We start from the raw sequence: 11,004 nt of genomic DNA on the forward strand, positions 1-11,004 counted from the left end.
AGATTATAGGCATGATCCACCACACCCAGCTCCTATGTCTTTAGTACTATATTTCCAGTGCCTAAAGTGGTCAAAAACCTTAGTTTTAAAAAATGAACAGATGGCTGACTAGCAAGTGTGAGGCCCTGGGTTCAAACCCCAGTATTGCCAAAGGGAAAAAAAAAGGGAATAGTTGTGCTTCCTGGAAAGCCATCAAACTACTACCCTACAGTAAAGATGTGTGTATGTGAAAAGAGGAAAATTCTGTCCTATCTTCTCTCAGAATTACTGTGATGCAACAGAAAGTTAGAGAGTAACCTGAAACAAATCTTAGGAAAAGTGAATACTGTTTTGTCTTTGTCTCCTATTCCTCAAGGAATGCCTAGTTGGAAGTGACTTAAGAATCTCACGAAAAGCCACTCACTCAGCACAAATGCTCAGCCCACAGGAGATACAGTAACAATAAATAGACTGTACTGACCCCTAACTTCTGTATACTCAGGGCCAGAATCCAGCTGCCATAGCTAAATGACAAGAGTTGGCACACTACCTGTCAACACTGATACGACTACAACTCCAGCAAAGGAGGCAGCAGCAGGACACTGTAGTTAGGTAAGCGCTTTGGAATCAGACCTAGCCTCCACTTAGTGTGTAACTTTATCTCCTTGTTCCTCAGTGGCCTCACTGGTAAAGGGGAACTAACGCCCTTCTGCACCATGATATGGGAGAGGATCAGCTGAAGGACACATAAACCACTTAGCACCACAGGTGCAACAAAGGAAATAAAGGATGTCATCATTATCAGAAACAACAAAACTCATTCTTGGCCAAACCACTTTAATTTACAACTTTTAAAACATGAGGTCCGCAATTTCTTGAAATTCTCACTTGGATCCTGTAGGAAAACAGAAGTGGAAAGCTTTAAGAACTTTTAAATATTCACCAATTAAAGTCCATAATTTATTTTGTTTATGCAATTATTCAAGGATATACTGAGCTCTGATCATGTGAGTAGCCTTATATAGGAGAAGCAAAATCACCCTTCTCTCAAAGGGCCCAGTCATTAAAACAAAATGTTAATGCCTAAGTGTGGGAACACTGGCAGCCACTTTACCATAAGGGCACAGGAAGCTGGTAAGGACTGGGACTCAACTATCCACAGTGAAAGCTAGAGACGGCTGGTAGACTGGCTCAGGTAAAAAAGTGCCTTAAAAAAAAAAAAAAAAAAAAACATAAAAAAGCTGGAGAACAGCCAGCTTACCTGCTTTCTCATCCTCCACCTCCCTACAGACCCAAAAACTGCTAATTTTTATGCCAACAAACCAATTAAGATTGCAATGGCAATACTAACAGTATGACTTAATAGGGACACAACCATTTCATTCTTCCTGTCCTAAAATAATCTTAAGGCATTTGGAATGATGGGCAAGTATTAAGTTGCAATGGTTACTTTAAACACATTAGGGCAGGGCGTGTAGCTCAGTAATAGAGCACTTGCCTAGTATGCTTTTACCATGCTGGATTCCATCCTCAGCATGGTAGAAAAAGAAAACCCACTTGCTAAATTAGAGTGTCTTGGCCCCTGAGGTTCTGTGGGAAAAGGGAATGCCTAGATTCCTCCTTTTGAAAGAAGAAAAACTCTTGACTTCCTGATCTGGAAGTCCATAATCCTTTGTTGTTTAAAGAATTAATTTGAACCAATGAGGACAGCTGCAGCCACAAGCCATAAACTCCCTTCCTGTACACCACTGTATTCCTGGGCCCAGCACAAAACTGCTCTTTTGTTTTTGTGCTGAGGATTGAACCGCAAATTAGTTAATAATTATTGGCTGATTAAGTGTTATTTAATATAAAATAAAAAGGGCATACCTACTTGTAAAGGACTGAGTTTATACTTTCAATCCTCATCATCAGGAAGGATTCCTAGTTCTTCATCTGTCCACTGAGAAGGATCTGGATATGTAAAGTGACCCTGGTGACAATCATTCAAAAAGAAAAAAAGTCAAGAATCTATACTAAATTCAACAGATTAAATTTCAAATTAAAAAAAAAAACCACACAAAACAATAATGAAGCTAACTACTACCTTATACACAGCACAGGAACAAATTCCCCCTAAACCATTTGTGCCTTAATTGTTCATTCATCAGCAGGGCGGCTGAATTGCAAGAGCCTCCCCACTTGGGAGGTATCTGCCTATGCCACTGGTGTGTTTGTGATAGCCAGCAGGAAGAAGTGGAGGCAACAGATTTCAAAGATACTCCACATCTTTCCTCTCCCTCTCTCTTTGGTGCTGGGACAGAACCCAGGTCATGTGCTAGGCCATGCTCAACCGCTGAGCTGAATCCCCAACCCCAGATTTCAGTGTCTTCAAGATGTAATTTCCTAGGGGAAAAGAATCTATTCAAATGTGATCAAAGCTCAGCTGAGGTTAATGACATTAGAAAGTCACAAACTTTCCTCCTCAGAACAAACTCACATCCACCCCACCCAAAAACCTGAGCCTCTGGGCACAACAGAGGATGTTCGTCATGTAAAGAAACATAAGTGTAAATTTTAACCCACCATGCGTCTGCAGTTCAGCATGAGAAAATCAGTTTAGACTCTTCCTTCCACATATGGCAACCAAACAGAAACCATAAGCCAGAACCCCTAAACATACATCACCAAGTAAAAGAGGCCTGAAGATAACACGTTTCATTAAGTACCAGGACTCCAATATTTTGGTGAAGGGATACGCCAAGGCAGAAAAAAATGGTCTACAAACACAAAAGTAAACAAGCGATTGTATTGTTCCACCCCTACTCAAAAAGGACCAGACCCATTCTCTTGCACTTACCAACACAGCGTCTGAGTCATGCCAAAAGCGCCAGAGAATCCAGAACCACATGACTGCGCTGAAGAACTCACCCTGGACCACTTGGGACCTGGTCAGCTGTGGAAACTGTCTGTACCGGGGCTCTATATGCACACCGCCACCAGCACTAGGAGACAAAATGGTATGGGAAATGGCTTGCTGCACTTTCAAAGTAGTCAGTCATCCGAAACTGACTCACATCCTTGAAACTAGAGCTAACAATTCTCTCCTCAACCAAAAACGACAATGACAGATGTTCACAATCCCTTGACTTGTTTTTTGTTTAGCTTGCTTTAAAGGTCCATAGCAGCAAAAACTGGCCTCAACTGACAAGAAGCTAGCTGTAGTTTCCATTTAGTGAATATTCATTAGTTTGCACCAGAAATAAGGATATGAATGTGTTCATCGGGTTACTGCACTGCAAGCCTGGGGGTCATTAACTCACCCCACACACACAATCAACAAACCTTCTTCTGTTAGCCAGCTATTTCAGAGGCAACGTTTGTCCCTTGCCCTATTACAATCCCTTTGTGGGAGGGAAGGGTGTGGGTAACTGGGATTTAAACTTGGACTTGCACTTGCTAGGTGTGACCCCAGCCCTTTTTTACTTTAGTTCGTTTGTTCAGATAGTCTCTCACAGTTTTGCCTGGTGTTGACCTTAGGCCTCAATCCTCCTGCCTCAAGACTCCCAAGTAGCTGGGATTACATGCTTGTGACACCATGCCCAGCTTGTTTCTGAGATAGGGTTCACTAAATCTTTGCCTGGACTGACCTCAACAAAGACAATTTGTTTTTTGTTTTTTGTTTTTTAAATGGGACTGGGGTTTAAACTCAGGGCTTCGTGCTTGCAAAGAAGACACTTTACCAACTACATTTTGCTATGGCTAGTTTGGAGATGGGATTTCAAGAACTATTTGGGCTGGCCTCCACCCAAGATCCTCCAAATCTCAGCCTCCCAAGTAGCTAGGATTACAGGCCTGAGCCATGCACCTAGCTGGAACAAAGACAATTCTTAATTGTAATTCTGATCAGCATGACAAAACTGTTAGCACACTAGTGATATGATCCCATTTTGTGTAAATATTCAATATATAAAAGAGTTTTATTTGGAAGGCTCTGTACGAAATACTAATAGTTGTGGGTAAAATACTAATAGTTGAGGTGGTTTTTAATTTTTATGCAGATGTGTATATATACATGCATGTCTTTTTTTTTTTTTAGAATGACCACATACACTTTTAAAAGGTTCCATAAAGCACTGCTGCTTTTCAACTTGAAGAATATATCATACTGCTCTGTAATGTCCTCATATACCAACTGTATTTAACAGCATGTGCTGGGACCTATCTGTGCACAAAGATACCGCCTTATGTTTTAAAAAATGGGATAATTTAACATATCTTAACAACAGGCTTCCTCTTTGATAGGTTTTAGCTACAATCTAGGTGTATCAGTAAAACTCATTAAAATAAGCTTTGTTTAGAGCTAGGATTATAGTTCAAAACCATCCTGGCCACTCTCCACATTTCATTATTGCTAGAGTGACATATTGTTTTAACTATGACCTGAAGATAAGTGAGTCATTGGCTGCAAAATGGAAAAGTTTTTGAACAAAGATTTGAAAGACCAAAATTTTAGAAAAGAATACATGACAACAATTGTCAAGATTACAGAATGCAAAAATTCAACAAACACCTAAATTGACTGCTAACGTTCCAAACCCGGTTAACTGCACTGGGCAAACTAGATTCCCTGGGCAACCTAACAAATTTTTAAAAGTATAACGCTAAGAGAATTTTTAACAATTGTTTTCAAACATCAAAGTCAGCTTGGATGGGTGGCGCCTCAAGAGAATACGAGAAGCACTACCGCAAAACATTCTGGCCGGTGCAATTTCCAGGGAAAACGTGCTCACGGTCAAAAATTACACCACTCTGAGTGAGGCCCGTAGGGAGGAAACGAAGATGGGCAAGAAACGACATTCGAGGAAAGAGCGGCTGTTCGACCGAGGATTTCTAAGTGTCAAGTTTAAAAGCGAAAACGCACCATCACCGTCCAGGCAACATGTTTCAAACATAATCGGACTCACTGCTTTCCTGCCATCTGCCTCCAACGGCTGCCCCTGCCCCTAGGTACAGTCCTAGTCCTCTCTCAGCTCATCTCTGCCACCCTCTGCTCGCTCGCCTACGCCTGCCGCCTCTGCCGGCTGCCTTGTCCTCAGATTCCAATTCCCACACCTCCGCCCACTGCGGAACCAACCGAGCCCCGGCGCCGCGCGCGGCCGGGCGAACCACAACACCCAGCATGCCTTGGGAGCAGACGGCCGCGGGGACGAGCGCCCGCCCCGCCCCGCCCCGCCCCGCCGCCTCAAGGTGAGGGCGTCCGAAGCTTTCCGTGAGAGCCGGCGGAGCTCTACCCGCAGCCCGACACTCACTGACGGACTCCACCGCCTCCGGCCGCCCGCGCGCGGCACCCTCGGAAGACACGGCCTCCAACGCGAGTGAAAGGCGCCAGCCGAGTTAGAGCCGACATGCTGTCCGCGTCCGCACAGCCCGGCCAGGACGCCCCGCCCCCTGCTTACGTCACTTCCCTGAGCCCGGCTCCCGTGACGTCGCGGCGTCGCCCTTCTCTGCTAGGGCTGACTGAGGGCCACACGCACAGAGCGCGGGTTGGCGGAGGCTCTCGTCACACCGGCAAACGAGCTGGGGCTGCCTCGGCACTCGGCTTGGCCGGGAGCTGGTCCTCTGTTACGCCTGGGCGGAGAAGCCGTCTCCAGAACGCGGCGGAGCGGAACCGTGCGGCGTGCGAGCTTCGGCGTCCTCCCCGCGACGGTCCCCTGCGCTCGTCTGCTCCAAGAGGCTCCTGCCGTTCTTCGTAAAGTCGCATGGCTTCAGTGTCTGCAAACCTGATGGCTGACCAGCAGTCGGTGTCAGAACGAGGACGGGTGAGATCAGAGTCACCTGAGCAGCCCAGCCCCAGGTACTCAAATTATGTCTTCGTCGGGCCTAGGAACCTGCTTCGGGTCGGCTCCTAGTCCCTTGGTCCTTAACCAGCATCGGATTCTTGGTTTCTGTCTTGTTGGATTTTTTTTTTAATGGTGGTTATTTTTTGTTTTGAGATGAGCCCACTGTGTTGCCCAGGCTGGTCTTGAACTTGTGAGCTCAAGTTGAGCTGAAAACGGGCAGGCAGCAAGCAGCTGCACTTCTGGCAGTAAAGAGGCAGAAAACCAGGGAGCTACAGGCGGTGGGTTAAGACAAGGGAACCACCGATATGGTGACATCTGATCGTGAGCCTCATCATACCTCCTATATAGCATAGTAAAATCTCGGGGTGGTGGGGCCGGAAGAAATATAGGCACAGTCTGAGCCCCACTCAAAGTAGCACCATTTGCACTGAAGGACTCCTCAAAAAGCATGAATATTCGAAACCTTTCCGAGAAAAACCATGAATCTTCAAACCCTTCCCATAAAGTAAAGTGTACATTTCTGCCTGGGACTACTACCCCATCTATGGGGTAACTGTTGTACTTTTTTTTTCTGTAATAAGCTCTCACTTTTTTCACTTAAGAACTAGTCTGTGTCGGATTTCTACCCTATAGGAGACAAAGGACCCACTTAGCAGGTGACAGTGATTCTCCAGCGCAGTCTCCCCAGCAGCTGAGACTTCAGGTGCACACCACCATGCCCAGCTGGTTTTTTGCCCCTTAATATTACCTTCTTTCCAATTCTGGATGTACTTCAAGCCTCTCTGTACACTCCTTCTGCCCCAGAATTTTTAAGGTCTCCCATCAAGGGTTATAGTTTTTCTCAGAACCTTCAGGTTTGATTAAATTATAAAGTTGGCCTGCCAACCTTACACCTCGGCGATCTCATTTTGAACTAGATCTGCTAAGTTCCATGTGTTTCACACTGTTGTGGCATGAGAAATAGGATACTTAGGAAGGGAAATAATTGACCTGCATTTAGGAATTTGACCACATTGAATGCGATTGATAACCTTCCTCGTATACCATCTATGGACACCATGTGCCCTCTGTGTGTAGCAGAAAACCGCTGTCCCAGGAATTAAGAGCACAGAAAACTCATGATTGCTGAGCCATCCCAGATGCTTGTGCAGGAAACAGTGGCCACTCCTTTGCTAGTTGTCCTTTTGTTGCATGTCCCTACTCCTTTGCCCTTTGTCCCTTCTCCTTAGCCCAGCATTCTAAATTCTGTCTATAAAGATAAGCCTAAATGGTCGTTACCTGCCAAATAATTTTATTTTATTTATTTTTTTTTTTTTGTGGCTCAGGGCCTATGTACACCTTGAGCCGCTCCCACTAGCCCTATTTTTGTGATATGTTTTTTCAAGATGGGGTCTCACAAACTGTTTGCCTGGGCTGGCTTCCAATTAATATCCTCCTGAGCTCTGCCTCATGAGTAGCTAGAATTACAGGCGTGAGCCACCAGCACCCAGATCCAAATTATGTTTATATTTGCAGAACCTAGAGCATCTGATGACATCTAAATGTGTAATATCCCATCCCATTCCCCCCTCCCCCTTAGCCTTTGGTTCTGTGCATCAACTAACACAAAGCATGGAAATTGCTGGGAGACTGCTTGAAGAAAAGTACTATGTCTATTTTAAGAAAATACAGGATTTAACTTGAGATTGCTGATATTCCCAGCAAAGCCAAAAAAAAAGGAGACCCCACCTGGCTGACAAGGATCCACTCAGCCAACAGTCTTCCTGTCATTGTCCCCTGCACCTCCTTTCCCTCCCTATGAAAGATCTTTGTACCCTTGAGTTCCTCCAAGATGGGACTTTGAGGACAAGAGTCCCTCCATCTTCTCAAAATGTCAACCCTTCAATAAACCTGATTCCTTCCCACAGATCTGTCTCCAGAATATTGGCATTTGAGTGTTGAGCAGACCAGACTTGGATCTGGTAACATGAACAGCCTTGGGTTGACCCCCTGATCCTACAGGATTCTATCCCTCTGTTCTTCCTGTCCTTTTAACTTCTAAGTGGTATATAAATTAGAAGAAGGCCTTCACTATTTTCTGTATGAAAACTGACTTTGCAATTTATATGCAGTAGAGCACTATTTCTGGGCAGCCATTCACTAGTTACTCTTTCTAGTGATCTGTACAAACCACTAAGATAAAATGTCCATGAACTGGGAGGACCAGGGGCTGTTACTCCTTCCTGTGGAACTCATCTCTCAAGCTACCCAGCTGCCTGGCTCCAAGCAAGGCTACAGAACACACACAGCTTCCATTTTAAAAGAGCACAGAAATTGGGAGCCTGAAGATCTGGCATTCACCTCAGCAATACCAATTAAGTATGAATCTGGACAAGTCACTTTACCCTGCTGAGTACCAGTGTCCCAGTTGTGCATGTGAATCATTTAAGAAAGTATCTGGGGCTGGTGGAGTGGCTCAAGTGGTAGAGCGCCTGCCTAGCAAGTATGAGGCCCTGAGTTCAAACCCCAGTGCTGCCAAGGGGGGAAAAAAAAATAGTATCTGGCCACAACATGTTCTCAGGAAATTTTTACTTTTTTTAAAGTGATAGTTAAGTTTATAAGGAAAGAAATACACTTTTAATAGACTGAAAGTGGGTCATCTCTAGAGAGAATGAGGATGACCTTATTTTTTTAAGTGGGACTAGATTTTTAATTCAGAGCTTCAGCTTACAAAGCTGCTGCTCACAAAGCCTGTGCTCTACCACTTGAGCCACACCTCCAGTCCATTCTACTCTAATTATTTTGGAGATGGGGTCTCTCCATCTCCAAACCTCCTCAAACCATCTCCAAACTGTCCTCAAACCTCAATCCTCCTGATCTCAGCTTCCCAAGTAGCTAGGATTACAGGCATGAAGCCACTGGCACCTGGCTTGATCAGGAAATTTTTATTTGTTATCCCTTCCTTTCCTAGTAACAAAGTAATTCAGGTGAATTCAAGTTCATTCACACTCCCATCTTCCTAAATTACCAAAAAGAGCAGGAGTTGTTGACATACATGATGTTTATCTAATTTCCTACTCGAAAGGCTTACTAGATCTGCCTCTCTCTGAGCCTCGAAGAGAATAAAGGAAGTTGTTGTTCCATGGCTTTAGCAACACTAGAATGAGCCCCGTGCTTTCTACTTCAGGGGCTCAGTCATGACCTCTCTTTGGGACAGGTGCTGTACTGACAATATTACCAGCTTATACGTGAGGAAGCAGCTTTTCCTCCTTAAAAGATGACTTTACCAATCAAATTCAGTTTTTAAGATACTTTCTCTGAATGCCTTTTAAGTGTTTTAAGTTGAAAACACCTTCAGATGCTTATTTTTAAAATCAGCAAAATGTCTTACATCTACTATGATTTTCCCTTCTTCAACAATCCCAATTTTGTGTTCTGTGCTGCTGTAACAGCTCCTGAGGAATGGAAGCCCTATTCCAATATCCTCACAGAGCTACTAGGCATCAGACCCACCAAGAGAAGTTTCCAGATACCACAGCATCAGGAGAAACCCTGGCCAGAGGACCCAACCAGGCCACACCCAGGTTTCTGACTAAGAGACAATAAGTGTTGTGGTTTTCAGCCACAAAGTTTTGTGGTGGTTTGTATGCAATTGTGAAAAACCAATACAAGCCACAAACTGCTCGATTAAATCCACTGGTTTCAGGAAAGGTAGGCACTGGGAGGCATCTGCTCTACTTGTGCCCCTGTTTTATCCCCAGAGGGCAAATGAATGTGTACTTGCCACAAGGAGCCACATGGGTCTGACTGGTGTGCCCCCTTCCAGTCACCTTACCCCTCACTAACTAGATTGCCCTTCTCAAGACCTGAGAAGTAGGTAACTTGAACTGCACCAAGGGCATCTCTGTCCAACTAAACTGTACTTGTTCCCTAAAAGAAACATGTACAACTTTATCCTAAGCAGGGACAGAATGGAAAAATCCAGTCCTGTGGTGAGAGCAGGACTTTGTCCACTCTACAAGCTGACCCCAGATCCTCATAATGTGTGTCAACTGACCATGTTACTTTGGCTCTGAGAGGACAATCTGTGGGTGAAACCAGTGCCAAGGGGCAAGTAATGGCTGCCACCCCTTAGTTCACTTTGAGGTTGTCAATGCATACCAAGAGCCCTTGGTGAGGAGGACATTCTGGTTGTATTAACTATGTATTGAGACTGACCAAAATTAACCCTCACAAATGGACAGAGGCTGAACACAAGATCAGAGACAGGGTCGAACATGACAGAAACTGCAGTCTAAAGTCCAAACATAAATGTACAAGCAAGGGAAGGTTAGGAAAATGGCAGGACAATTGTGCTACCATTCCTGGATGTCAACCACATCAATCCCTGTTTTCTTTTTTTTTTTTTTTTTGGTGGTGCTGGGGATCAAACCCAGGGACTTATACATGGTAGGCAAGTGCTCTACCACTGACCTATGCCCCCAGCCCTATTTTGCTTTACCTTGTAGAAAAATTTTAACAAGAATTTGGCAAAAAAATAAAAATTAAAAAAAAAAAAAAAGAATTTGGCTGGAAGTTTGGCTGAAATGGTAGAGAGCCTACCTAGCAAGCACAAAGCCCTGAGTTCAAACCCATAGTACCACCAAAAAAAAAAAAAAAAAGAATTGGGCCAAAAATGTTGAAAATGGTCAAGAAAATAATTTGAAGCCCAGTTAAATTTGCCCTAATTGTATATTATGCCTTGAAAGATTTGCTAATGGAGCTGGGTACTGGTGGTTCACACCTGTAATCCTAGCTACATTGGAGGCTGAGATCAGGAGGATCGTGGTTCAAAGCCAATCCTGGAGTTCTCAAAACTGCATCTCCAAAACAGAGCAAAAAAATGAACTGGCAAGCATGAAGCCTTGAGTTCAAACCCCAGTCCCACCAAAAAAAAGATTTGCTAGCAGTATAGCACCTGTATAGAATTTATAAATGAATTGTGTATTTGTGCACAACTTTTTGCCAGTAAGCATATATAATAAAGAAACTGAAAACTGAGTCTTCAAGATTTTATAACATTTTCTAACCTAAATGACCACTGGCAGGATACACATGAACAGGGAGTGTAGGGGATTTAAAAAAGAGAGAAAAATGGGCTGGGGCATGGCTCAAGTGGTAGAACGCCTGCCCTAGCAAGCAGGAGGCGAATTCAAACTCCAGTACCACACCAAAAACAGGGAGA

General features: G+C 44.2%; 1 protein-coding gene across 2 annotated transcripts; it reads right to left on the reverse strand.

The window, feature by feature from the left end:
• Positions 1–799: 799 nt before the first annotated feature.
• On the reverse strand, positions 800–5,404 carry Ndufb2 (NADH:ubiquinone oxidoreductase subunit B2). Of its 2 annotated transcripts, none has more exons than XM_020156991.2 (4): positions 5,271–5,404; positions 2,819–2,963; positions 1,853–1,951; positions 800–874 (listed from the first exon to the last, which is right to left on the reverse strand). In XM_020156991.2, exons 1-3 carry the CDS (start codon positions 5,366–5,368, stop codon positions 1,877–1,879), a joined length of 318 nt encoding a protein of 105 aa, XP_020012580.1. In that variant the 5' UTR covers positions 5,369–5,404; the 3' UTR covers positions 800–874; positions 1,853–1,876. The 2 variants fall into 2 exon arrangements, with proteins under 2 accessions (XP_020012580.1, XP_020012581.1); XM_020156992.2 differs by having other exon boundaries at positions 1,849–1,951.
• Between the last annotated feature and the right edge of the window lie 5,600 nt (positions 5,405–11,004).

Source organism: Castor canadensis, chromosome 2 (genome assembly GCF_047511655.1).
Source record: "Castor canadensis chromosome 2, mCasCan1.hap1v2, whole genome shotgun sequence".
Classification (NCBI taxonomy): Eukaryota; Metazoa; Chordata; class Mammalia; order Rodentia; family Castoridae; genus Castor; species Castor canadensis.